The sequence below is a fragment of the Schizosaccharomyces cryophilus genome (assembly GCF_000004155.1).
Source record: "Schizosaccharomyces cryophilus OY26 unplaced genomic scaffold supercont4.5, whole genome shotgun sequence".
NCBI lineage: Eukaryota > Fungi > Ascomycota > Schizosaccharomycetes > Schizosaccharomycetales > Schizosaccharomycetaceae > Schizosaccharomyces > Schizosaccharomyces cryophilus.
In genome coordinates, this window is record NW_013185628.1 from 47,797 (window position 1) to 75,183 (window position 27,387).

Genomic DNA, 27,387 nt, shown 5'->3' on the forward strand with positions numbered 1-27,387 from the left:
ATTCAATTGCAGAATAAAATTAAATAAGTAATATGAAAATAGATCGGAATTTGGAAATATATAGTCGTCGAGAATTGATGAGCGTTCGAGTAAAGTAAGGATAGTGAGTAGGTGACGGTTATCATCAGGAATACGGTCAAAAGTATATAGATCCTTTCTAGGTTCATCTATTTCACTTAGAGTACTTCCAACAAAATAAAAATATATATATCTGCTCTTTTACCGAGGATACTGTGATGAATATTGTGGTTGACTTGGAGAAATTGGTTGAGCAACAGCAGGAGTCGGAGCAGAAGATGAGCCAGTATTATCAGCTTTATTAATGGATTGATCTCCGTCGGAAGGTTTTTCTAAGGTAGCATTTTTTCCGTGCATAACTAAATCTGACAATTTTGCATTTCTAGTCTCTTGCTCAGCTCCTCCTAAAGAACGAGGTTTTCCCCATTGAGCTTTAAGACGAAATCCGTCAATAGAAAGATCACCATTGGCACAAGAGGCAGCTGCAATTTCAGCACTTAATCTGCTTTTGAAGTTGACAAAGGCACATTTTGCCCGATGAGAACAAACGACAGATTTTAAGGGACCAAATTGTTCAAAATGTCTTCGAATTTTATAATCCGGGAGTTCGTCCTCAACACCAATAATAAAAAGAGAAGCCTTGATAATAGTTAGTTTTGAATCCTGGATCCTGATGATTTACTTACAATTTTTTTATCTTTAGGAGGCTCCATGTCAACTGAAAGCAAAACACGACCGTTTGCAACTTTTTTTATAGGAAAGAGAGACTTTTCAGAACTTTTGGACGTATCACTTGCTTTAGCATCCTTCAAGAGCTGTTTAGATTCTTGTTCATCAATCTTCTTACGCGCGGGTTTTTGGTAGGGCTCTCGTCGCTCGGTCTTTCGAACCAGATTTCTAGCAGCGGCATTTGACTCTTGACTATCATATGGTGTTTCTTCGTTTTTCAAGAGTCTTTGCTGGTTTTGAGCAAAGAACTCCCGGTTTATGTCGTTTGTTGGTCCATTGTCTACCATTTTTAAAGCAGCATCACGTAAAGCAATCTATTGTTTAGTTAGTTTTATAATAATCCATCTCTTTCTATGAGCATCACATACCGGTAACCCAAATTGCAAATCGAGCATACACGCTTGACAGCAATTTTTCAATCGAGCACAACCTACACATATTTGAGTTTTTCCTCTCTTTCTTTCCCTAGTAGTTGACCAACGGAATACTGTACACGGCCGCGAACATATTTTGCATTCTTGTCCTAAAGGTTCACGAGTCATACGAACATACGAATTATCTCCTAGACAACGTTCGCAAATACTTGGAAATTCAACATCTTCCCATTCAATTTTATTGACGTCGCCTTTTGGTACTAAAGACATGATTAAAACGACGTTTAGTTAAGTTCGTGGAGTTAGATAGGTTGTACTTGGTAAACTCAGAAAACCGACTAAAAATGGTTTTTACGAATAAAAGAAATTTAAGCTAGTACATTTTTAAGTAATTACATGCTAAAATTGTATATCTTCATAAAACTTAGATCATATTCTTGAAATAGCTATGGAGCAAAAATTTACATATACAAGGAGGGGCAAAAGACAATATTACGGCGGATGAGGTTTTGACATTCTTCCATTTTAGAATACATTGAAGCATCACCTACAACACGAGCTGCACCTCGACATTCTCGAAGAACTTCATCCAACCGAATGATTGTACGAACAATGGAACCTTCCAAAATATCTGTCAAATCGGTGATTCGATTAAACGACATACCTCTTGCCCATTCATAACAAACTTCCATCAAGCCAAAGCGTGGTTGAGATTCAAAATCATTTCCCTCATTAAAGTATAACACTTGATGCTTTTCCTGGATGCGATTAACTCGCTCAGCAACCTGAAGAATCATCTCTTTTCCTTTTTGTAGATGGGAAGAAATATTGGGTTCAACTTCCGTCTTCTCATCAAAAACAAAAGCAGAAAGCAAGGCTATAGTCTCCTCACAAGAAAACTCACCCAAACTATTTTCCAAAATCAGTTCTGTTAACACCAGTTCGCTAGTTGAGTTTATCTCACACGCAACACGACCCTTTAATAAAACGGTTTTATTTTCATCAATGTATTGAAGCTCTTGAAGTACCCGAATTCTCTGTTCATAATCAGGAAGAAGCTCAAGGTTTTGATCAGAGATAAAATCCCGCAAGTTTCTGATATTATTTTCTAAGTCATATTCTTGAAAGCATAGTGCATATTGGGTAACAAAATTATCTTGTAGTAATGGTTCGTAAAACATAAGTTTTTGTCCCACATATGTTCGCTTCTCTTGAGCCTCATGGAAATCAAAATCTTTCACTTTGCTCCAATCCGCTTCATCAAAAACATTGTCATTAAATCCCTTAACTGAAGCAAATTGATCGCTCAACCTTCTAAAAGCACCCCCTCGACGGTCACGTATACCTCCACAATCAATACGTAAAATGGTTTTACATACACGCTCAACGCTTGAAAGACTAACAAGTCCAAATTTGAACTGATTATTTTCAGTAAAGAGTGAAGCATCTAATATATCCAAGAAAGGTTCTGTGAAAGCCAGTAAATCTGAAGGGCGCTTCATAGCATTCTGAGGTGTCAGGTAAGCAACTTCTAATGTACAATCTGCAGAAGTAGTACGCATTGCTGTTCCTAATAGCACGCCGATGCTACGAGTACTATCAGGTTGCTGATAGACAATTAATCTTCCATCACGAAAGACGCGTCTTCCTGTAGCTGCGGAGATAGCTTTCAAATGCAATTTCCTAGAGTATGCTTTATAGTCTTCACTGTAAACTATGCATTCCTTCATCTGTTGTATATCTATTTCATTGAGCTCTTTCTTAAGTAAAGAAAGCTGCTCTTCATTTGACTTGATTTCAGCTTCATGTTGCGGCATCAGTGTCTGATTTGCATTTTCACTAAAACTTCGTTTAATCATGTCTTCGATTCTCAATGTTTCAACACGAAGCAAATTGAGGATCATATTATATGTTAGTCTGAACTGACTGATCAATTTTGTCGAAGGACCGAGAATCATGTGTCGTAAACTGGCTGTATCTGGAAGATCAGCTCGAGATAAAATAATTACTGTCCCTGTAACATCTAAACCACGTCTTCCAGCTCGACCTGAACATTGAGTATATTCACCAGGTAAAAGCTCACGGAAACTTCGTCCATCATGTTTCTGGATACCGGAGAACACAACAGATCGAGCAGGCATATTAACACCCATCGCAAATGTTTCAGTTGCAAAAAGGATTTTGACAAGGCCTCGTTGAAACAAAAGCTCAACTATCTCTTTGACTATAGGTAGTAATCCGCCATGATGTACCGCTAGACCCCTAGAAAGCATTTCACGCATACGACCGATCTGAGGAAGTGTTCTGTCTTCCTTCTTCAGGCGAGCTACGGCCTTTTCAATGACTATATGAACTTCACTTTTTTCTTGATGGTTATTCAAATCCCTGTTCGACAAAGTGTCAACGTATTCCTCACAACGTTTTTTTGAAAAGACAAAGATAATTACTGGTAATAGTTTGTTTTTCTGAAGGTGCCCAGCTAAATGTACCCAAGTATTTGCATCTCGGCGTTCAGCAGACTTGGCATTACCTCTTCCACGCATCAAATTAACTTGAGATCCCCGACCACGAGGTGCTCCACCACGACCTCTAGCATTGTTGTTGTTGGACGGTGGTAATATTTTATCAGGCTTCTTAAGCGTATCATTCGCAGCTTTGTATCCGTCCATTAGGAACCTGCCATGTTGATCCACTACCTTATAGACGTTATTTTTAACCCATAAATAATGTTCAAGAGGAACAGGTCGCTTAGAAGTAGATATAACGTATATATTTTTCTTCTTAGTACGTCCAACCCATGAAGCAAATTCCTTTGTGTTTGGCACTGTAGCAGAGAGAAGGATTACAGTTATATGAGGAGGGAGCATGATAATTACTTCTTCCCAAACAACACCTCTTTCCAGATCATTAACGTAATGTACTTCATCGAAAATAACAAATTCTACATCGCGAATCAAATCAGCACCACGATATAACATGCTTCGTAAAATTTCTGTAGTCATAATCAGACATGATGCCTCTGGATTAACTTGTACATCACCAGTAAGGATACCTACATCTTCAAATTTTTCCTTAAAGTCTCTAAACTTTTGATTTGAGAGTGCTTTAATGGGCGAAGTGTAAATAGCCTTGGTCATGTGCTTCTGGGCAAGCGCAATAGCGTATTCTGCCACAACGGTTTTTCCTGCACTAGTGTGGGCAGCCACAAATACGGAATCACCCATTTCCAGATGATAAACAGCTTCTTTCTGAAAGCTATCGAGCTCAAAGGGGAAGCTAAGGGCCATTTCAGGTACCAACTGATGGAAGTTATTTATAGTAGCTCGGCTATCTACAACATGAGCATATTCTTTTCGTTTGGAGACAGTGCCACTTGAGGAAGGAAGGGCAACGATGGTGCTTTTGTCGGGAAGTAAGTCATCAATCTCAGTGTGTTTTGAGTTAATGCTCTTCAGATGCTCATTTAATTCATTAAGTGTAGTAAATTGGCGGGTAGAAGGGCGCACCATTTTTGTCTCCCATGTATCAGGATTAAATTCATCATTCAAGTTGTTTCCCTCGACGGATTTGTTCATAACTAAGCCTCTAGAAAACCCAGGAGGAACTTGATACAAACCATCCTCTCCCTTCAACGCCATTTGTACTGGCTTAGGGGCAGCTGTTTTCTGGGGATCATCAGGATCATCCGTCAAGAAGGGTATATTATTGGTACTGCCTCGAACAAATTCACTTTTGGAAGCAGGTTTCCTCAAAAAGCTTGATGAATTTTTCGAATTTAGATCAGCAATGTCTTCAGAAACTTCTTTGTAATCTATGATATGACCTTCTAATCCTTGCCTTCGAAATTGCAAGTTAGTGCGCGACAAGCTTTTGGGGAAATTGAAAAGAACATTATGGTCTACCTCTTTTTCCCATTGTTTTTGCAATTTTTTTACCCATTCATGAGAGAACGACTTTGCAGGTTTAAGAAAGGTTTGTGATTCTTGATTTATATCCAACGATGAGACGAAATCACCTTCGCTCGTACATTTTTTTGTATTTAGATTATCTCTAACATGTCTTAACTGACTGGAAGCATGAATAGAACTTAAAAGGCTTTCAGACATGGATATTTGTCAAGTCGTTTTTGGGTGAGGTTAGATGGCAACATCCACTACAGGTCTTCAGAGATCAACCAGTCTTGCTTATCTTTGGCAAGAATTGTCTTTATTTAATTAAATGTTTTTTAAAGGTTTTATTTATTTCTGAGTTTTATAACTAGTGGTGGATAAATTGAAGCTCTGCAGTACTGGGTTAATTGGGTTATTACTATTTGACCAAACAGTTTCGTAGAAAAGTAGACAGCTCAGTTTCTTCAATAAATAAAGCTTCTTTTGAGTAAAGATACAAAATGACATCAAGTAACCCAAGTTTTCATGAAACACGAAAAATGATGATACATTTATATATACTTCATTAGTAGAAAGATTGAGGAAATGCATTGATGGAACCAGCCTTGAATTTGTTTGGGGCAACTTGGAACAAAGAAAAGTACCAAGATTAAAAAACTAGAGGGATTATGAACGAATATACAAAAATTAAAGAAGGGGTTTGGAAGAAGATTCCTTTCTAATGGATTTGAGAAAAGGTATAAAACGAAAAAAATGGGTATAGAAGCGAAAAGCCTCGGATAAGTAAGATAGAGGTTGGTAGAGCCGATGTAAACTAATGGCTTGTTAATCTTTATTAGGTCCCAACTTTGGCAAAGCAATGTCCCAAGGACCATGAATTTCGCTAGAGAAAATCGTTAGCATAGAAACAGCATGAGAGGAAGTCATACTTTTTAAACCTTTGAAGTTTTATAAACCAAATAGGGCAAACAAAGGATATGAAGAATATGGATGAAAGAAAAACAAACGCTATAATTACCGACGAGACTAAATAAAGGGACAAGTAGGCAGTCATTATAAGGACAAGAGTCATGAGCATATCAGCATAAAACGAGTAAAACTTGAAATATTAGTATTTATCAACAAAAAAATGCAACGGTTTTGAAAAAGAAAGCTTACGTGAATGTATTTTCGAAAAATGGGGAACAGCGCAAACCAATGAACGGCAGAAAGAACGAAGAAAAAGACATGTATCGATCTATCCAAACGAGAAGCCAGGACCACGGAAGCGCTTAAAGCGGCGTTTGTGGATAAAGAATTGTGAAGTCTAGGTATTAAAAGTTAGCGGAGGAAGACTCCATGTTTTATAACTTACCGTACGTGTGGTTGAATACTATCCACAGAGTACTCATGAAAGAATATATTAGCGAGAAACAGCCATACGGCGATGGCCCAAACGGAGTCCTCAGAAGTAGATTTTGTGAGAGACATGAGAATCGGGGATAAACCAACGAGGGTAAGGACAATTAAGATACAAGACTTTATTAGGCCAGCATAATTGAGGAAGGATCTACTTTGGCACGGTTTGCTCAACACCAAATCCCAGAGTATAAAAGCACCTACAGCGCTTACATTTGATATCATCCCGACGATTCCGCAAGACAGCTGTTTTCTGTGAATTCCAACAAAGACGGCAATAAATATCATCACACTTGATAAATGCTGAGAAATCGGTAGGCTGTCAGCTACTAGCGACCAAAAATCAGTTACCTGAATGTTAACATTTCGCTGCAAACCACTTAAAAAGGACTGATCAATATAGTTGTCGGGATAATTTTGTTTTCTCCAAAGGACTTTTTTCCAAGGTTTTCTACTGTGCAATTCTTCCTCCTTTCTCTTGGGTTTCGCATACGGATCTAACAACAATGACGGAAGCACTTTTTTAGGTGCTGGTGCAGCGCAGATGTCTTCCATAGATTCTAGCTTTTATTTTTTTTACCATGTACCATTTATAATTTAGACAAAATTTTCGTTTAGAATGAATCCCACCCAGGCATAGAGCTGAAGCGTTAGAGGACTCGTTTGAAGGCTTTCGTATATGGGAATGGGAAAGGAGGTAGGGTTACCAAGAAAAGATGAAGATGCAAACACAAAGCAAAGATTATGTTGTTTGAATTTGTTTCTTTTTACTATCTTTTCTGTCGTTGTTATTCTTTTTATTCTTTTTTGTCCTTCTCTAGAGAGTACTGAACCGGTTTCCCTTTGATGTTTCTACTACCCAAGTATGCTTTGTCAAGTTTTAATTTTGTGGATTTACATCTATTTTGTTTGTTTATAAAAGTAAGATTGATATCAAAGGGATTTACTGAGCGTTTACGGATTGAATTGATTTCCTGTAGAAAATTACCATGTAAACAAACAAGTAAATAAATAAACAGTTGGGTGTTGAACAAATAAAGTGATTTTCTTTGGCTTTATCTTCTTATTGGCAGGTTCTGAACATTCAGAAAGGAGGAAATTGGGATTTTCTTTTGCCGATAATTTGTTTATAACAAGAAAAAGCGACTTTTAGTTCAGATATAGTATTACAGTCAGTAGAATAACGTTCATCAGAAATAGTAATGTTAGGGGACGAATATATCATAAAACCGTTATTTTCTTGTTTTATTCTTATTGTTTTTATACTATTTTATTTTTTTTTTTGATATACATTCACTTCCATTAATGGAAATATTTTTGTAAAGAGGAAATCATACTACTTTAAGTGATTTCTTGCTTTTCCCTTGAACGCGCTTATTTAATATTTTTCCCTTTAATTTTGGTAGCCAGAAAAACAAAGACAGAATTTGTAAATAATATAAGCTATTCTGGTTTCTCCTTGCTTTTTATGAAAGAAATTTTGATATTGTTAGTACCACGTTAAAAAAAAAAAAAAAGCAGAGCAAAATTAGGTAGTTCCTTTGGGAACATATTGTTTCATCCTAAACTGTTAAAGTGTTATGGAGGGAGACACGCGGATTGAAGAAAACGCAGAAAAGCAAAAGTTTGTGCTACAATATGTGATGAATCGAACTTTCGGAGTTGATGAGGATGTAGTACAAGGCCTGATTCATGATTTATTTGGTGAGTCAGCATCACTGAGTCAAACTATGAATGAAATCAACAAAAACATTCACAATTACGACTTTAAGCTTCAAAAAATTCAAGACCAGCTCGATGGCCGACCGACATGGCATTTTCAAAATCTATCTGGTGACCCTGTTTCGCAAATGGCCACACCATATTCGACGAACCAAATTGAACTGATGCGAAGAATTATCGATTGGATTATGCAAGCTGACGAGTATCAGTACTCGATAACTACACTCCAGATTCACAAGTATGCACGACGGGACATGTCGCTGGCTCCCTCTATTATTGAAAACTACTTGAGCACTTTTGAAAGAGATGGTTGGTTGAATCAACGCGAAGGGATATGGACATTCACAAACCATGCATTGGCAGACATGGAGGCTTACCTACATAATGAGTATGAAAGTAGTCTCTACGAGTGTAATGCTTGTCGCGGTATTGTCACAGCGGTATGTGAATGGAAAGTACACAGAGCGACCAAAACTGACTTACGTTTATAGGGCTATGTTTGCGAATGTGGATATTGTTTGCATGTGTATTGTTGCAAACATTTGGCCTATGAGTCATGTCCCAACTGCAGCACTAATTGGACAGAAGCTACAACGATTGGAAGATGGTACTAATGGGAAAGAGAATGTTCTATGCATATCACCTTTTAAAAACAGGATAGACGAAAAAAAAAATAAAGTTCTTGTCAAGGAAGTGACACAAGGACTATCGTAAGCTAACTTAATACTCATAAAAATCATGAGAATCTTTGAAAAAGACATAGAGAGGAGGAAGAGAGTAAAACTGTTTCAAAATGAAATCATCTCTTTTATGGAATATATTTCTTTTCAAAATTATGGTATGGAGAATATGCTGCTAAATATTTCTTGGGTTCCTTCCTAAGGAAATGGGATCCAGGTTCAAGAATTACTATTTTCTTTCCCAAAAAAATATAAGATTTAATTCATTCAACAAGAAAAGAAACCAAGATCCAAAACATCACATTGGACAACGAATCATGGTTTCTTATTAAGCAAAATCTGCAATCCAAAGCTTCCTTTACTCTTTGATGACAGCCAACAATTCATGATCACGATAGAGGCTATATTCCTCTTCGCCAACTTTAATGTTGTTTCCACCAAAAGCAGGTAACAAGACACGGTCTCCTGGGGTCACACTAGGAGGAGAGAGAGTTCCTGTTTTGTTCAACATGCCCTTTCCGGTAGCGATAACGCGACCTTCCGACAACTTTTCAAGGCTTCTTTCAGGTAAGAAAATACCAGAAGCGGTCTTTGGGTCAGCCTTGACCCGTTGAACAAGGATACGATCCAAAAGAGGAACGATAGACTTTGCGCTCTTCAACTTAGTAGCCATTGTATGTGTGGGGATTTGCTTTTCCTTTAATCTTCCACTTTCAAGTGTTTGAATTGCTTTGGTTAGAACTTGTTAAAACGAATCGAAAAGACACTCGAATCTTTTGTATTTTCCTAGTTGGTTTTTGGCAGGTTGTATCAATATCCGCATCTTCCTGTTCTCTCCTCTCCTTAAAAGCATTTTGCAAACCATCTGGAAAATTCGAGCATGAACCATTTAGCGAATCGCTACCCCGCTTTCTCTTTCCGTCTCAATGCTTTCATATACACCGATCCAATGAGTGCCTCTTATTTGCTTTAAAACTCCCATCCTTAAACGCATTTACCGCCTTCTCCGATAAAATAAGTAACGAGACAGAAGGATGCGTTATTTGGGTTTCTTTTCGATGAAGTAAGAGGAAGAGGAAAAACAAAAGACAAGGTTCACTGCGTCGTCAGATAAACGTTGAATAGGAGAGGAGCTGATCGATTACGACAACTTGTGGAGGAGGGTTGACGGCTACCTACCATTACGTATATCACCCTGAAAGAAATAAAAGCATGGGATAGGATATTAGCCGAATCGTTTAATTTTAGTTTCCAATCAAGGAGATAAACTGCCCACGGTTGCAGCAAAAACGATTCGGCAAGAGCCATGGGGAGGTTGGTGGAGCAGTGGAAATCAAACACATAAATATGAAGTAGATCGGTCGTCTTGCCTTGATTAAATGATGATTAAGGTTGACCAATTCTTTATCTAAGTTCCCCGGGAAAAGATACGCCGAATATGGTATAAAGAAAGCATAGAGTCGCAATACGAATTCATTCATCATTGTTTTTGTTAAGGTTTGCCTCGTACTTTAGGTCGTTCCTTTGAGATCCATTGGTGGATCCTTAACGTTTCGTTTTTATTGCTTTGGTGAACTCTCTAATTTTTACTTTCTAACTTGTCTTTCTCTTTTCTCTCTTTACATATCTTTTGAACGAAACAACATCTCCATAATCATGACTATCCAATGGGAACAGATTGCTGCTAAATATAGTGCTCATCGCGATAGCACGATTCCTTCTTTTATGAAGCTGAAAACCATTCCTTATAAAGAAGTACTTAACGTTACGAATGTACCTGCTACTTGTGGGCTTCTCTCTCCTAGGGAACTTGAGTTGACCGAGAAATATGACGCTACTGCATTGGCCGATCTTATTAAAGAGCGCAAAACTACAAGTGTAGAGTTGGTAACGGCGTTTTGCAAACGTGCCGCTGTCGCCCAGCAGTTACTGAATTGCGTAAACGAATTGTTGTTCGATGAAGCCCTCGAACAAGCTACCAAACTCGACGAACATTATGCCAAGACAGGCGAACTAGTTGGTCCTCTGCATGGCATTCCTGTTTCTGTAAAGGAACACATATGTGTCAAAGGACATACCGCAACAGCTAGCTTTTTAGCCAAAGCTGAAGTGATAGCCGAAGAGGACGCAGATATTGTTGAAACAATTCGTAAAGCTGGGGGTGTTTTATTCTGTCGCACTCCCCAACCTCAATCAATTATGCAATTGGAAACCTCTAGCAATTTAATAGGCGTCACTGTGAACCCCTTTAATCGAAAACTCACTCCTGGTGGCTCTTCAGGCGGAGAAGGTGCACTTTTGGGGATCCGAGCTTCTGTCCTAGGCATTGGCAGTGATATTGGAGGCTCGATTCGCTCTCCAGCCGCAAATAATGGTCTCTTTGGTTACCGTCCTTCCACATTGCGCTTGTCCCGAAAAGGCTGTCAAGGAGCTGTATTGGGACAAGAATCCATTCTTGGTGTCGTTGGTCCTTTGGCACACAGTGTTCGTGACTTGAATTTATTTATGAATACTTGTATCTCTAGTAAGCCTTGGTTGAATGATGCTTCTGTCGTACCAATTCCTTGGCGTAATCCGGACTTGCCGGCCAAGATGAGAATAGGTGTTATACGTAGCGATAAGGTGGTGACTCCTCAGCCTCCTGTTCAAAGAGCCATGCAAATGGTCATTGACAAACTTGAGAAATCTCCCAAGTTTGAACTCGTCGATGTCGAGCCAATGGAACATAAATATTCGTGGGAACTTATCAGTGAGCTTTACTTTCTTGATGGCGGGAAAGTGTACTATGATTTGTTTGCAAAGGTGGGCGAGCCCATAGAGCCATTGACAGAATGGATCTTGAATCAGCCCAGTACGAAGAACCACGATATGGCTGGTGTTTGGAAGCTCGTAACGGAACGTGATGCCTACCGCAATAAGTATACGAAGTATTTACAGTCCTACGGAGTCGACTTAATATTGTGTCCTGCTGGACCTGGTCCCGCACCCAAACTAGGAGAAGCGAAGTATTGGACCTACACTTCTGTCTGGAACTTGCTGGATCTCCCCTCCGCTGTTTTCCCTGTGACGAAAGTGGATCCAGGTTTAGATGTAAAGGATGAATCTTATGAGCCCATGAATGATGAAGACGCCTTCCACTATCAAACGTATAATCCTGAGGACTACAAAGATGCTCCAGTTAGTTTGCAACTCGTTGGTAAACGTTGGGACGATGAGAATTTGCTAGCGGCTCTTGAGAAGGTTGTGGAGACACTTTAAGTTTGTTATAATGACTATCGTTGGAGATGTATTATATTTGATATTTCATGATTTTACTTGTATATAGAATGATTTTGTATAGAAAGTAATAATATGTTTAGTAATTATATATTCAAACAAATCTCGAATGTAACGACTCATTCATAAGTGATTTCTTCCTTTATTAACAATATATCGTAGGTGAAAAGAAAATTTGGAATTCAACAAAAATAATTAGTAAATGTTTGGAGGGTCGCATACTCAATCATGTCGAAAGTAAGGTATGTGACTAAAACAGCAATTTATTTATTGATTCTTTATTTTCACAAACTAAAGAGATATGTACGCTTTTATAGACTTCTTTCTTCTATTTATTAATGATTGATTTCATGAATTTGTTTGTTTACATATTATGTAATGCATTACAGTAGGGAAATACAGCATTGGCAGTTGTTTTCAAGAAGCGTTACTTTCTTGATACTATCATATAAGGAATGGATGAACCGATATTCTCTTCACAAATTTACCGTAATTCATGTTACTGAAATTCAACTCTTTGTGGCATACAAATCAACGTTGCCCGTCGGCCATGATTTCGGGCAAAATGAATTGACCGATCGACTCATTTGCCTTTATTCCTAACAGGTACAGATTGCGTAAACTTAAGCGCTCTTATGGAATGTTTCCTAAAGGTAGGATGGTTTGGAAAAGAGATATATATATATATATAGGTCTATGTTGAATTGATTACAGCCTCAATTGAAGGTTCAAGAATAAAAAGTCAGTGGAAGTTTGGAGTTGAAAAAAGGTCATATCTTGTAATTTTCGCTATCAATTCTTTTGTTTTTCCCTATTGAGATTATTTGTTGAACTTCATAATTTGAAAAAAAACCCCGTTCATTTGGAGACTCAATTACCCGTTTGTTGTTTGTATCTATAGTTCTACTAAATATTCAGTATGGCTGCTCAGCGTGTGAAAGCAAAAGATTACAGAAAGGCAGCTTCTGTCTTGGTGGAAGCCTTTTACGACGACCCAGTTTGTTTATATTTATGTCATTGCAGTTATGACCAGCAGTACAGGAAAGTGCTACAGGGAATGATGGAGTACATAGTGTATGCTCATATTATGCGCGGCATTGTTTTGCAAGTGGATGATTTCTCTGGTGTTTCCTTATGGATGGGGCCTGGTAATAACATGGACGATTGGTACTCAATTGTACGAAGCGGCATGTGGCGCTTGAACTATCAGCTAGATTCAGAAGGCCGCCAACGTTTCTTCCGAGAATTTCTTCCTATTCTTCATGATACAAAGGCCGAAATTCTTCAGCAACGAGATGACTCTTCCTGGTACCTAGTCTACGTTGGAATCAAACGAAATAGTCAAGGAAAGGGATGTCTTCGCAAACTTATCCAACCAATTATGGACGTTTGCAGCCAGCAGAACCTTCCTATATATTTGGAGTCTAGTCATCCTCACAATCGAGCTATTTATGAACATTTTGGCTTCGCGCTCAAGAAAACGATTTATTTGAAGCGTGACACTTCTCAGATTCCCCTTGAAATCATGGTACGTGAAGCAGATACTCTTTTGACTTCGGACACGAAACCGAAAAACTCGACTAGCAATCCTGCTAGCATTTCTGATAATGTAAATAGTACAGCTTCTATTCCTGCAGCTTATGTTTGCTAAGATTTCCGTTCGCTTTCGACCATGTTTTGATTTACACTTCTTATGGTCTTTAACTCATTGTATTTTTATATATTCTTTGGTACTTTATCACCCGTAAACAAAGAAATTTTTGTTCTCTTCTACATCTTTATTGCTTGTAGCACTGTACAACATAGCATCCTTTGGAAGAAGATTCAATAAATGCTCTCTCAAAATATGTCAGTTTATAACTTCTTTACTTCATGATCCTTGCATGCGATTATAACACTAACGTTTGTATTTACCGCATATAGTCATTGTATACTTGTACACTGTACTGTTCCTTAACTGAACAAAGGTTCGGTTCGACAGGCGAAAAGAAATAACGCCAACAATTGATTCATTTTATTGAAGGTTGAAATTTGATTTGACTTTTCTTTTTGGTTTATATATTAGGCTTCCCAATTTGTACCTTTATACTATTTAAAATCTATTTTCTCTAATCCTCGCAAATACGGGCCCATTGGTACTTTATTTATTAGGTAATACACTATTCGTTCATATATTTTCTCCTTTTTTTTGGCGAAATTATGTCTGCTATACAGGCTCATTTACTCTCCGAGAAAAACTCCTCGCAGTCCACAGTACGATCTACAGGGTCCGAATTGTTAGATATTCTCCTAAAGATATGCCTTTGGATTGCGCCCTGGTATGCATGCCTGAGTACATTGTTTTTTACATGGCTGATTATTCTCTACCCACGGCCTACCCTTGCATGCTCAGTGTCTGCTTGGCTTTTCTGGTTTACCAGTATGCGGAAATTGAAAGACGAGGAATCTAGGAAAGATTCTTCTAGTAAGGAAAGCGAAGAAAGCAAAAAGGCATCGGATGAAACTGGTTCGGAATCAGCGCGTTCAACCACAGAATCCGATGAACAGGCCGTTCACGTTGATTCTGATTTTGAAGAAGAGGAGCCCAGTAAGTTAATTCCTGGTCTTCACTTACTACAAGGTAGGTGGGCTCATGGAAAAGCGGCGACCACGGGCGCAGAAGACTTGCATACAACAAGCGATTTGTTATCTCATAAGGCGAAGAAAAAGCCACAAAGATCTGACAGTATAGGTCAGGAAGTACAGGAAGGAAAAGCTCCATTAGGTGAAGATTATCTGCATAAAATTGGCAGATTATCTATCTCAAAAATTGTGACGGATCACTTAATTCGAAAAGAAGATTACCCTGTTGAAACTTCTCAGAAGATCAATAAAGGACCGATATTCGTGAACTCATCAACTGGTCCCACTTTGCTGGATGCCTATCTTGAGCCCGTTCACCATTTGTATCAGTATTCATTAGAATCAAATACTCTATTCTTTAGTTATCTGCCCTTTTTAACAGCTGCCTTTATTTTTTGCCTCCCCACCCAAGCCGTGTTTATTTTCTTTTCGACAATAGTGCTTGCATGGCATTCCCCTCCTATGAAAGCCGTTTTGCTTGCGATTTCTCGAATCTCCATCTTCAGCTCACTTTCAGAAAAATTCGTATTTGGGAAAATTGAAGTCAGGGAGGAAGAAGATGAAACCTTATTGAACGAGCCCACATCTGTTCCTGGAGACGTTTCAGACAAGGAACCAAAAGATACTGCTACTAGTACCTTGCTGAAAGCATTGAAAAAAAGCGCTGTCCCTTCGAAAAAGGAGATTACTTCTACAGAAAGCAATGGAAATGAAAATAGTACGGAAAAATATCTATACCTGATTGAGCATCAGCGATACTGGGTTGGTGTTGGCTGGTTGAATCGGACATTACCAACTGACCATCCTAATTTCACAAGCTTAGACAGAAATATTCCTGTAGCAGAACCTACCGCTCAGCTCTTACCTCCAGACGGGATTGCTTGGATCGACGACAAGTGGTCAATTGGTCCTTGGACATATACGGATACTTTTTGGAGACAACCTTCTTTAACACAGTACAGGACGGCATTTACGAGATTCAGAGAATGGAGAAGAAGGTATCGTATATTACCCGAGGAATCTGTGCACTCTGTGCCGGAGCCGTTATCATCTGAGAAAGGACTAGATGATGAACAAGTTGTCGACTTAAACAACACAAACAGTACAAGCGCAACTACGAAACCCCAATCAAAGACTGAGGTAATTTAAAACGTATAATGAATGAGAATCTACCTGCTACTAAGTCACGGTCTTCCCCAGCTTCTTCTACAAGATGATAATTCTCTTTTTGGGAGTTTGAAAACAACAAAGAAAATAGTGCAAAGTCCTAGTTCTCTAACGATGAATACTAATCAAAATTTTGATGAATTTTCCAGAATCGCTAAAAGCTTTCTACACAGAAACGACAAAAAAAGAAACCAAGATAAAAAAAATGCCGCTATTCTAACTTATAAAAAAAGTTTAAAACAAGATTCACGTTATAAACAAAACCAACTCTGGATGAAAGATGATTAACGGATTCAAGTACCGTTCAGCGTACTTCTAGTATAAAAAGGACCCATAATTTTTACCTTTTTTTATTTTCACATTGTTAATTTGTTCTATTCACACTACAGGTATAATATCTAATGTATTTTCCCCAGACACCTAGGAATCTTTACCTTAAGCTTTCTCCCTTACTAAGCCAAAAAAAAAAGTTCACGATAACGAAGTAAAAAATATGACATGATGTAACTATGAACGGGAAATTACTTCAGTCTCCGAAAAAGTACAGCACCTTCAAGGGCAATTTTAGCCAACTGGATCATTAAAAAGTTCGCTTGTGACATAACCTTGTGACTTGCCGGCGAAATTTTTCATGGGTAAACAAATAAAATATGAGTGTGCGAATTGAAAGAAAATCGGCCAAGCTGAGGCCAATTACAAGAAGCCTATCATGTGATTTATCTTTAAGTATTTGTATTTAAAAACAGGTCGGCTTGAAGACACTTAAATTTACCTTAGAGACGAAGTCCTAAGAAGGCTATTAAAGTATTACTTGTGCAACTTGAAAGAATTTTTATAAAGGAAATATATATATAAAGAAAATGCAGACGAACGTTACAACTCGTCAAAATGAAATAATTGCTGCTCGTCGAGTGCCTGACAATAACATCTTCATTGGAGGCCAATGCGTGCAGCCTCAAGGAGCTGATCCAAAGACCATTCCCTTGATAAATCCTGCTACAGAAGAGGTGATTGGAACATGCGCAGATGCTTCTGCCGAAGATGTTAACAATGCTGTCGAAAACGCTCACGAAGCATTCGAATCCGGCATCTGGTCCAAGCGTAGCGGAAATGAACGTGGAGCCATTCTTCGAAAGATTGGTCAGCTTATGCGCGAACACCGAGAGTTGCTTGCTGGTTTGGATGTTTTGAACTGCGGTAAGCCCACCTCATATGCCCTATTTGATGTAGATTCCTCCGCCGACTTACTAGATTATTATGCCGAAATTGCTGAGAATGATGAGGTAACTAGAATTGTTCCCTTAACAAATGCTCCTGGTTACGTCGGTAAAGAAAAGCGCTTTCCCAGAGGTGTCGTCGGTGTTATTACTCCTTGGAACTTTCCATTGAAAATGGCCCTTTGGAAGTCAATTCCTGCCCTGGCGTCTGGTAACTGTGTTGTTCTTAAGCCCTCGGAAGTCGCTCCCTGGTCCTGCCTCGAGTTTGCCCTATTGTGCAAAGAAGGCGGCTTGCCCGACGGCGTTTTCAACGTGGTTATTGGATCCGGCAAAGAGACCGGTGTTGCTCTTAGCCACCATGATAAGATTGCCTATCTCGCCTTTACAGGTTCTTTGTTCACAGGCAAGAAAATTATGCATGCAGCCTCCGACCACGTTATTCCCGTTACTCTTGAGTTGGGTGGTAAATCTCCTTTAATCATCTGTAAAGATGCCGATCTTTCTCTCGCTTGTAAATCCGCTGCCTATGGTATTTTCTTCAATCAAGGTGAAGCTTGCACTGCGGCCTCACGTCTATTAATTGAGGAAGATGTGTATGAGGAGGTCATCAAAGGCGTCATTGAAGAAGCAAAGAAAATCGTCACTGGAAATGGTTTAGAAAACAATGTCAACATGGGTCCTTTAGTAAGCAAACCCCAATATGAAAAGGTGGTTCAATTGATCCAAACAGGTTTTGACGAAGGTCTTAAGTGTGTGTTTGGTGGATTACCTAAAACTGATGGAAAAGGTTATTTTGTCCCTCCTACAATATTCACCAATGCTGAAACCGAACATACTTTATGGAAAGAGGAAGTGTTTGGCCCCGTTTTGATCACCAAGACTTTCCGAACGAAAGAAGAAGCTCTTAAATTAGCCAATGCTACTGAGTATGGTCTTGGATCAGGCGTATTCTCCAAGGATCGTGCTACTCTTGATTACTTTGCCGACAATATTGAGGCAGGAATGTGTTCCCTGAACACTTATCACTTTTCCAGTCATGAACTTCCATGGATCGGTTGGAAGCATTCCGGTTTGGGAATAGGTTTGGCTACTCATGGTTACTATGAGTATACGCGTTTGAAGCAAGTTTCCGAGTACGTCGGCACTGCTTAGGATCGTAAAGGCCATGAAGGGTATCTGTTTAAAAAACTTCATGGATTTGTTAAAATAAAAAATGTCAAGGTTAATGAATGGAATGATATTTCATGATTATATACATATACTGCGATAGTGGTTTGAATAGATGTAAGAACTCATGAGTATAGTAAGTAGGCTACAAAAGTCGAGTCGTAATGAAGACGTATCTGTCAAAGGTCAGGATTAGATTTGAGTACGTAGACGATAAACACGCAAAATACAAATGAGAAAAAAACTAAATCCCCAATCCCAATAAGGGAATTGGGGATAAAAATATGCATCTACCAGGGATCGAACCTGGGACCGTCTGCGAACATATCATGTAAAGCAGAAATCATAACCACTAGACTACAGATGCTTCTTGTTAAGTAGGAGTTGTATATATACACATAGCGCATGAATGCTGAATCGCTAAAATTTAGTTGCTGGAAAATAATCAATATGTAAAACAGCCAAGCTTTTTAACATCTAATACATACTACATTATATAGCAGTCGCACATGATTTCATTCCTTGATTTACGAAAAAAAGGAAACGAATCAAGATACTTACTTCTGAAAGGTTTCGTATGTTATCATAAAAAAATGTTTACTTTTTTTGTGCCCATAAAAAATTAATAATCTATTTACTAGTGCAGTTTCAATGGATATGGGTATTTTATATAACGAATCGCAACACAGAGTCTAATCGTATAGTGAACATAACAAACGTCGTAATGATTTTAAAGCATTAGATCGTTTGTTCCTTAAAGCATACTCAGAAAGGGAATCAAAAATTTGTCATTTGCCTACAACCACACTGAACTAAAATCCGCAAATCTAACCCTTAGGCTTTTGTGGTCTTGGACAAATGCAAAATGTCTTTGGTTGAGCATTTTGACGCGACGCTTAACGCGGACCCAAATACACGTACTCGAGCTGAACTGTCTTTAAAGCAATTGGAAAAAGAACCTAATTTTATTTTGGCTGTTCTTCAGCTGCTAAGTGATCAGAGAATTGCTCTTCCCACCCAGCAAGCTGGTAAGCTCAATAAAGTCAACTATGATTTTTGGGACGTAAACGTAGCTAACCAAAGATTTTAGCTGTAATTTACTTAAAAAACAGAATTGCTCGTTCTTGGACGACAGTTGATGATGCCCCTTCTTTACTAGATATCCCTGAAGAGCAAAAGGCCCTCTTTCGCCAAAACCTTCTTCCGGTTCTGTTGCAAAGCCCAATATTTACGAGGTCTCATTTAATGGCCATATTAAACATTATCCTTTCCACAGATTTCCCTGATCAGTGGCCCGGCTTTAGTGAGTTCACGGCCAATCTTGTTCAATCTAATGAGCAGTGCGAGGTATACGCAGGCTTAATTTGCTTACATGAACTTTCTAAAGTGTACAGATGGCGTTTAGATGACCGCCAACGCGATATCGGGCCTTTAATATCCGCCGTTTTTCCAATTATTCTTCAAATAGCTCACAATTTGATAAATATGGAAGACAACGACTCTGCCGAAATGCTTCGTCTCATCTTAAAAACATTTAAGTCTGTCATTGCGTTAGAACTTCCTTCCGAATTGCTCGCCAATGACATGATCCTTGCTTGGATTCAACTTCTTTTGGCTGTTGTTCAAAAGCCATTGCCCGAGTCCGTTATGGCCCTTGATTCCGAAGTGCGCCAGACCCATGTTTGGCATAAATGCAAGAAGTGGGCATACTATTCCTTGAATCGTATTTTCACCCGATATGGAGAACCTAGTTCGCTTTACGGAGAATCTGCCAACAAATACCGCAATTTTGCCAAAAATTTTATCGCGAATATTGTCCCTAGCATCTTGGAGACATATTTACAACAAACCACGTTATGGGCACAAGGTCAATTATGGCTTTCTCCTCGCATATTGTATTTCCTTGGTTGCTTCTACGAAGAATGCGTAAAGCCCAAGAGTACCTGGCAGCTTTTACAGCCTCATCTGCGATTGTTGATTGGTGATTTTGTTTTTCCTCAACTATGCATGAATGAAGAGGACGAGGAATTATGGGAACTTGATCCCGTAGAATTTATTCATAAATACATCGATATTTATGATGACTTCAATTCCGCTGATGTTGCTGCTTCTCGGTTTCTTGTTCGATTGGCCTCTAAGAGGAAAAAGCACACCTTCATGGGCATTTTAACTTTTGCTAGTGATGCTTTGAACCAATATGCTGCTTCTCCTCCAAACGAGAAGAACCCTAGACAAAAAGAAGGCGCTCTTCGTATGGTTGCGGCTGTTTCTAATTCCATCCTTAGCAAGAACTCTCCTGTTGCTGGTATGATGCAAGAGTTTCTTGTTGCTCATGTAGTGCCTGAGTTTACTAGTCCTGTTGGTTATTTAAGATCTCGCGCATGTGAAATGATTAACCGCTTTAGCGAGATTACTTGGAATGACAAATCTCAGCTCTTGATCGTTTACCATTCAGTGCTTAACTGTCTACAAGACTCGGATATGCCTGTACGAGTACAAGCTGCCTTGGCCTTACAACCTCTTATGCGTCATGTCGAAGTTCACGACGTTATGACGGCCCACGTACCTACTATAATGCAAAATCTTTTATTCTTGGCAAATGAAATTGACATTGATGCTTTATCTTCCTGCATGGAAGAATTCGTTAGTTCCTTCAGCCACGAGTTAACTCCTTTCGCTGCTCAACTGGCTAAGCAACTTCGTGATACTTTCCTTAAGTTTATGCAAGAAAGTATTGAGCAGTCAAACTCTGCCGAAGATTTTGACACTTTGGTGGATGATAAATCTATTGCTGCTATTGGCATCTTGAATACCCTAAGTACTATGATTTTGAGCCTCGAAAACACTGTTGACGTTTTGAGAGAAATTGAAGTAATTCTTTTACCTATTATTAGTTTCGTTTTAGACAACAACATTTTTGACGTTTTTGCTGAAATGTTTGAAATAATTGATGGTTGTACTTTTGCCTCAAAAGAAATCTCCCCTGTGATGTGGAGCGTATATGAAAAGCTTCACGGTGTTCTAAAGGAGTCTGGCATTGAATTTGTTGAAGATGCCACTCCTGCTTTAAGCAATTTTATTACTTATGGCGGTAAAGAATTTGCTGCACGCCCTGACTATATTGCTGCTATGGTGGATATTATTTTACAAGTCTTCAACAGTGATCATTTGGCTGTTAATGACCGTATTGCTGCTTGCAAACTCATAGAGTTGCTCATGCTTAATTATCGTGGCTTGCTAGACCAATATGTTCCTACTTTTATCGAAATTGCCGGTAACCTACTCCTAGTTAGTGAAAAACCAACTTCACAAATATATCGCGTCTTTTTATGTGAAGTTATCATTAACGCTTTGTACTATAACCCTGGCATGACTCTGGGCGTTCTTCAAATGCACCAATGGACGGCTCCTTTCTTTGCCATGTGGTTTAAGGATATTGCCTCCTTTACTCGCGTGCATGACAAGAAGCTTTGTTTAGTTGCTATTTTGTCTATGATTCCCCTTTCAGCTGAACAGGTCGCTTTGGCATTGCAAGAAAATTGGAACCAAGTCATGAAAGTAATTATTTTTTTGCTGAAAACATTACCTGATGCACTAGCAGCTCGTGCTGAATTAGAAAAAGAATACGATGGGGAAACATTCAATCTTTCTAGCTCTGGTTGGAATGATGGAATTGACTGGGAAGCTGATGAAGATGATGGTGTTGATGACTTCGCTGTCGAATATGAAGGTCCTGATTTAGAAGGGGATGCCTCTGGTGAGGTTGCCGATGAACTGGATGATTTCGAACGGTATCAAGGTAATTATCTTCTAGACGAGGATCCTTTATTCCATACTTCTCTTGACCAAATTGAGCCCTTCTCCCTTTTCCAAGAATTTATGGTACACCTTAAGGATAACAGTCCTATAGTAATGCAGGATATGATAAAGGATCTTAATGTCGAGGAGCAACAATCACTCCAAACATTGGTTACTGAACTACCAGCTGTGCTCGCTGCCTCCGCTGCTTCTACCAAACAGTAATTCTTGAAGTTCTAGTGAATTTGAACTAAAACAAAAATTGGGTCTTTGGTATCGGAAAAATTATTTAATTATTAGTGTTTTCAAAGTTTCAAATGGTTTTTGCAGTCTTTTGTTTGACTTGTATTAACGCAAAGCCTTAATTACCTTTTGTTTCATCTCTGGTAAATTTGGTCACTGCTGATGGAAGTAGAAGATTAAGAAAATTCTTTTTCATCTAATTCAATTCAATTACTCTCCTTGTAATATTAAAATAATGCAAGTAACATGATATGAATATATGGAGTAGATCATCGTAAGGAGCTGTATTTTCTCTTTTGATTTTATTTTTATCTACAAAAAGGGAAACAGTAATTCAAACCAAAACACCCATTCTTTAGTACAAAAATGCTGCCGACCTTTCCACCTTCAACTGGTTCTAATGTTATGTAAGGCACCCACTACCACCAAGCATTAGTGACTCAGAACAATTCAATCCGCCATGAATCATGGGGCTACCTTCCAAAACAATTGTATTAGATAATGGTGCTTATACTGTGAAAGCAGGATTTGCTGATCGGAATGTTCTGTAAGTAAAAGCAAAGTTAACGTAGTTAGTTGATCGTAAGACTAGTATCTCTAATTTGCGTTTAGAGAAATACCCAACTGCCTTACACGGTCAAAGGATGGAAACCGCTTGTTTTTAGGAGACGAGTTGTCGAATTGTAATGATTTTACCACTTTGCAATTTCGTAGAGCGCATGAAAAAGTACGTATATTAAGCCTTGTATTCAGAGAGAGCTTCTGAGTAGGCCAAAAATGTCAATTTCTATGAATTTTACTAAACATAAAGGGATATCTTGTACACTGGAGTACAGAGACAGCGGTTTGGGATCAAGTGATGCGACGGTTGGGGATTACTGAGCCTAGTATGGACGGTCATTCATTAATCCTAACACAGGCTCCATTCACGATGCCATCTATAGAACTTAACACAATTCAGCTAATTTTTGAAGAATTCGGGTTCGATGCGTATTTTACATGTACGCCGGCAGAATTAATTCCATGGGATCATGATTGCTTTACAAAAGGCGACGAAACTTCTTACAAAAATACACACGGCGAATGTGTTTTAGTTATTGATTCTGGTTATAGTTTTACCCATATAATCCCTGTCATTGATTCTCGAATACAAGAAAATGCTGTACAAAGAATTGATGTTGGAGGCAGGTTTTTGACCAACTATTTAAAAGAAGTTATTTCTTATCGAAAATATAACATGATGGAGGAGACATATTTAATGAATGAAATAAAAGAATCGGTATGCTTTGTCTCCCAAAACTTTGCGCAAGACTTGTCTCTTGCACAGACAAAGCCAAAATCGAAGCACGACATCCTTTATGCGCTACCAGACTACAGTTCTGGTAAGTTTGGACATGTAGTCAAAGACTTGAACAAAGTTATCGACCAGCAGGTATTAAAACTTGCCAATGAGCGATTCGCTACTCCTGAACTCTTATTTTCTCCGTCTGATGTTGGTTTGCAGGAAGCTGGCATTCCTGAAGCAGTTATGCAAAGCGTACAAGGTTTTTCAGAAGAAATCGCGGCCATGCTTCTTAGTAATATCGTTACCATAGGAGGAAGTTGTAAATTTCCAGGGTTTCATCAGCGATTGGAAGCTGACTTACGCTCGCTTTCACCAGAAGATATAGAGCTTCGTGTTTTTCAACCGTCTAAGTAAGTGTTTTTGCCATATGTACTTTGTACTAAACCTGTTCTAGTCCATCCACATATGCTTGGAATCGTGGAGCCCACATGCCTATTGAATACTGGAATACAAATAGTATTGCCAAGTCAGAATATCTTGAACATGGTCCTAATATATTATATAGAAGGAAAAAGTTATGAAGTTACGAAAAGGTTTCTAAAAATTCATTGCATTCAAATAAGATTGCCAGTTGCAATTATTACTACTATTGTTACTACTTGTTTCTAACCACTGACCTCATACTATCACGCTTTTTATTTATTCATTTCAATTATCCCATTTTCATTGTTCGTAAAATCTATATAATCTATTGTGTACTCTACACTGTAGATGTATTCAACATAAATCTTCCTGTACTTCATACTTCAAAAAACAATTCACCTAAAAGATTAGTATTAAGTTCAAGATATTAATTACGGTGAAGCAACATTTGATCAGTGTGTGAATACGTAATAACCATGGGATTGTCTTCAAGACTAATCGATTTTTTTAACATCATTTCATGTTACTGATGGACATTATAATACATACCGATTCAAATATTAATATAGCAACTTGCAGAGGAATCTTCAAAAGATTCCTCGTGTGTGTGTCGTAAATGTTGCATATGGTAAAAGGATGAAGAAAAACGATTGTTGAAACTATTGAATTTACCAGCCCAAAAGCAGTCACGGCACATCGTGAAGAAGAATGTAAACAAACACGACGCGACGCGTCAATCCACCATCGATATAAGTGTAATGAGAGTAAAATTATAATATCGTTATATGGAACTTATAGTAATTCATGAAATGAATTATATATTTGTCATTCCTTTTACATGGTTTCCGTGTATAGTTCAAAGAATGCTTAATGCCTATGTTAAGATTACCCTACAAAATAAATAACAAAAGCTAATTGAATATAACATTTACAATTAGGACGTCTTTCAAACTTTGTTACCTCATGTGTGCTACTTGTATGTACGAAGGGTGTTCTGTACTATACAACTCTAGCTCTCCACTACCACCACCATTCTAAACATAAACAAATAAGAAAGCACCTAAACTTGGCACATATACCAGGGGATATTTGTGTCATTTTATAAAAGAGATCAAAATATCTTTATGACTTTAGAAAGATGCCCTCTTGCACCTCGATCAGCAAATATAATTCCCCAGAAACATGAAGGTGTGGTGAAGCAGAAAGCCGCTTCATTGGCAGAGGATGCTCCTGGTGAACAAAAAAGGTCTCGTACTTTAGAGGAGAGTGTTTCTTCTAACGAAGATGAAATAAATAATGAGAATTCGGTAACTACGACACCGAAGCATCAGAAGGTTACTACTCCCAAATCTTACCGGAAGTCAGTAAAACGAGTTAAACATGATGAATCTATATCTAAAGAAGTTCCTCATATGAAGGCACTTGCGCCTATCGATGAAGAGTCAAAAAACACTGGAGCTGATACTACAAAACTAGCCACAGCAAAGTCGACCTCTCAAAAAGCTAAGTTGCTGGAATGGAAGCGACAGTATAAAAAGGCATTTCCAAACTTTCGTTTTTATTTAGATGGGTTTGACCCTAACCTTCAGCAACGAGTCAAACGTCAAGTAGTTCAATTAGGGGGCCACGTGGAGACCTTTTTTTCTGGTAATGTTACTCATGTGGTTACGACGAGATCTACGCAAGACATAATGGCAAAAAACTCTAAGCAGGACGTGCTTACCAAGGCACGTCAATTGAATATGAAGATTTGGAGCATGGAAAAACTGTGTAACCGGGTTCTTAAAACGCTTTTGGAAGACGACCCATTTGGTGCTGGCCCATCTCAAAAGCAAGGGAACGATTTAAGTTATTTGCTTTACGTAGAAAAGGTTCAAGGTACCAATGAGCGTGATTTATCTGTACCAAGGCAAGACTTTGTTCATTTCAAAGGCCCATATCTATATGTTCATGATATGGCAAATGTATATAAACCTATTCTTTTGAGAGAATGGCCAAAGCCGTCAAGCGATAAGGATGTTCCGTGGCCCACGTTTCGTGCAACTAGTATAGGCAGATGCCCATTTGTACCTGAAAACAAGCAGCGCCTAAGTATTAACGCACACACGGCAGCAGCAGCAGCTGCAGCAAAGGCCAAACAAGATCAGTCACAAGAACAGCAGCAGCTGCAGCGCATACAAAAACAGTGTTCCCAACAAGCACCTCCAACGCTTTCACGTGCTAATTCTTTTAAACTCTCTGTTCCATTGCTATCTAACAATACTGTTTCTACTTCGAACTCAAACAGTGTATATGCTAATGCCGAAAGTGCTCCATTGCCAAATGCAAATACTGGAGATATTCAACAAGAGCAACCTTCGGCCAAACTTAAGCCATATCGCATGTTAGATGATGGCATGCAAGCTTCTGGTATCGTCCAGTCCAATCTAACTTCGGCGGTAATGTCCAATAATTCTAATATTCGTTCAGGGAGTGCTGCAGGTGTTCCTGTTGTTGCGATCAACGGGCGAGACATAAATGAGCTTAAGAAAAGAATAATTCAGCAAAAATCCGGAGCACCAAATAAAGAACAGACTTACAAGAACATACTTCAGAATGCTAACCAGAGAAAAGTTAGGATTGACCCAAAACCTGGATATTGTGAAAACTGTCGAGAAAAGTTTGACAATTTCGAATTGCATATTCGGAGTAGGCGCCATCGGAAATTTGCTGAGAATGATGAAAATTTTAAAGAATTGGATGAACTATTTGAGCTTGTTCAACGGCCTTTTCGTCCACTCTAAGAACCTCAATATTGTTTTATCTAAACATTTATGCCATTTTTTTAGTCTGGGTTAGAGTTTCTTCGCTTTTCTGTGTTTTAATGTTGTGTTGAACTTTTTAATTCTTGAATTGAAACAGAATGATTGCGTTGAAGTTTTACATCGGTGCTTTGTCGATTCTTCTTTTTTTTACATGCATTCATTCTTTTTTCTTCTAATATATATATATACCTATTTCCTGATCTAACAGCGGTTACGATTCTATCTCTGTGATTTAACAAACCATCTATCTTTTCGAAGATTTAACGAACGATTTATATCTATTTTCTTTTAATGAATATGGGATTATTCATAGGATGCTATGAAGGATTACAATCCTTATTTGGCAATTTGACTTTTGATGGCAAAAGTCAGCGTACAATTTACATGCTCATTTTATTGTGGCATGTTTTCATAGCTGAAAGGCAATATACTTGTATATCTATTGCATATGCAGGCAATTAGGGAAGAGTTCTCGTGTAGAGACAACTTTGATGATAAGTACTTTGAAGTATCGAGAGTAGTAAGTTGTATCACTTTGTATTTTTGTAGCTTCTTGTGTTTTGTAGGTTACCTC

At 38.4% G+C, this 27,387-nt stretch overlaps 12 protein-coding genes and 1 non-coding gene across 13 annotated transcripts; 8 read left to right on the forward strand and 5 right to left on the reverse strand.

The window, feature by feature from the left end:
* Window positions 1-219: 219 nt before the first annotated feature.
* On the reverse strand, window positions 220-1,391 carry SPOG_00865 (RNA-binding protein Cwf5; the record flags this gene model as incomplete). Its single annotated transcript, XM_013169042.1, has 3 exons — window positions 220-657; window positions 705-1,061; window positions 1,116-1,391. 3 exons carry the CDS (start codon window positions 1,389-1,391, stop codon window positions 220-222), a joined length of 1,071 nt encoding a protein of 356 aa, XP_013024496.1.
* Window positions 1,392-1,533: 142 nt separating this feature from the next.
* On the reverse strand, window positions 1,534-5,266 carry SPOG_00864 (ski complex RNA helicase Ski2). The gene has a single exon (XM_013169041.1). The coding sequence runs from the start codon at window positions 5,225-5,227 to the stop codon at window positions 1,583-1,585; it is 3,645 nt and encodes a 1,214-aa protein (XP_013024495.1). The 5' UTR covers window positions 5,228-5,266; the 3' UTR covers window positions 1,534-1,582.
* Window positions 5,267-5,317: 51 nt separating this feature from the next.
* SPOG_00863 (pig-C) lies at window positions 5,318-7,097 on the reverse strand. The gene is made up of 4 exons (XM_013169040.1): window positions 6,366-7,097; window positions 6,170-6,317; window positions 5,941-6,110; window positions 5,318-5,894 (listed from the first exon to the last, which is right to left on the reverse strand). Exons 1-4 carry the CDS (start codon window positions 6,962-6,964, stop codon window positions 5,837-5,839), a joined length of 975 nt encoding a protein of 324 aa, XP_013024494.1. The 5' UTR covers window positions 6,965-7,097; the 3' UTR covers window positions 5,318-5,836.
* Window positions 7,098-7,299: 202 nt separating this feature from the next.
* SPOG_00861 (hsp10-like protein) lies at window positions 7,300-9,672 on the reverse strand. The gene has a single exon (XM_013169038.1). It carries the CDS (start codon window positions 9,482-9,484, stop codon window positions 9,170-9,172), a length of 315 nt encoding a protein of 104 aa, XP_013024492.1. The 5' UTR covers window positions 9,485-9,672; the 3' UTR covers window positions 7,300-9,169.
* SPOG_00862 (Smc5-6 complex non-SMC subunit 1) lies at window positions 7,990-8,745 on the forward strand (the record flags this gene model as incomplete). The annotated part of the gene is made up of 2 exons (XM_013169039.1): window positions 7,990-8,571; window positions 8,623-8,745. 2 exons carry the CDS (start codon window positions 7,990-7,992, stop codon window positions 8,743-8,745), a joined length of 705 nt encoding a protein of 234 aa, XP_013024493.1.
* Window positions 9,673-10,439: 767 nt separating the features above from the next.
* SPOG_00860 (acetamidase) lies at window positions 10,440-12,095 on the forward strand. The gene has a single exon (XM_013169037.1). It carries the CDS (start codon window positions 10,468-10,470, stop codon window positions 12,067-12,069), a length of 1,602 nt encoding a protein of 533 aa, XP_013024491.1. The 5' UTR covers window positions 10,440-10,467; the 3' UTR covers window positions 12,070-12,095.
* Window positions 12,096-12,534: 439 nt separating this feature from the next.
* SPOG_00859 (N-acetyltransferase) lies at window positions 12,535-13,914 on the forward strand. Its single transcript, XM_013169036.1, has one exon. It carries the CDS (start codon window positions 13,007-13,009, stop codon window positions 13,736-13,738), a length of 732 nt encoding a protein of 243 aa, XP_013024490.1. The 5' UTR covers window positions 12,535-13,006; the 3' UTR covers window positions 13,739-13,914.
* Window positions 13,841-16,582, forward strand: SPOG_00858 (peroxin Pex32). Its single transcript, XM_013169035.1, has one exon. It carries the CDS (start codon window positions 14,287-14,289, stop codon window positions 15,856-15,858), a length of 1,572 nt encoding a protein of 523 aa, XP_013024489.1. The 5' UTR covers window positions 13,841-14,286; the 3' UTR covers window positions 15,859-16,582.
* SPOG_00857 (aldehyde dehydrogenase Meu8) lies at window positions 16,528-18,350 on the forward strand. The gene has a single exon (XM_013169034.1). It carries the CDS (start codon window positions 16,737-16,739, stop codon window positions 18,243-18,245), a length of 1,509 nt encoding a protein of 502 aa, XP_013024488.1. The 5' UTR covers window positions 16,528-16,736; the 3' UTR covers window positions 18,246-18,350.
* A 195-nt stretch (window positions 18,351-18,545) lies between these two features.
* On the reverse strand, window positions 18,546-18,627 carry SPOG_16296. Its single transcript has one exon. It is a non-coding gene; the product is annotated as a tRNA-Val (tRNA).
* A 392-nt stretch (window positions 18,628-19,019) lies between these two features.
* SPOG_00856 (karyopherin) lies at window positions 19,020-22,547 on the forward strand. Its single transcript, XM_013169033.1, has 2 exons — window positions 19,020-19,288; window positions 19,351-22,547. Exons 1-2 carry the CDS (start codon window positions 19,126-19,128, stop codon window positions 22,281-22,283), a joined length of 3,096 nt encoding a protein of 1,031 aa, XP_013024487.1. The 5' UTR covers window positions 19,020-19,125; the 3' UTR covers window positions 22,284-22,547.
* Window positions 22,548-22,606: 59 nt separating this feature from the next.
* Window positions 22,607-24,306, forward strand: SPOG_00855 (actin-like protein Arp6). The gene is made up of 4 exons (XM_013169032.1): window positions 22,607-22,848; window positions 22,914-23,028; window positions 23,113-23,996; window positions 24,041-24,306. The coding sequence occupies exons 1-4, from the start codon at window positions 22,769-22,771 to the stop codon at window positions 24,165-24,167; spliced, it is 1,206 nt and encodes a 401-aa protein (XP_013024486.1). The 5' UTR covers window positions 22,607-22,768; the 3' UTR covers window positions 24,168-24,306.
* Window positions 24,307-25,026: 720 nt separating this feature from the next.
* Window positions 25,027-27,329, forward strand: SPOG_00854 (Hsk1-Dfp1 kinase complex regulatory subunit Dfp1). The gene has a single exon (XM_013169031.1). It carries the CDS (start codon window positions 25,134-25,136, stop codon window positions 26,790-26,792), a length of 1,659 nt encoding a protein of 552 aa, XP_013024485.1. The 5' UTR covers window positions 25,027-25,133; the 3' UTR covers window positions 26,793-27,329.
* The last annotated feature ends 58 nt before the right edge of the window (window positions 27,330-27,387 follow it).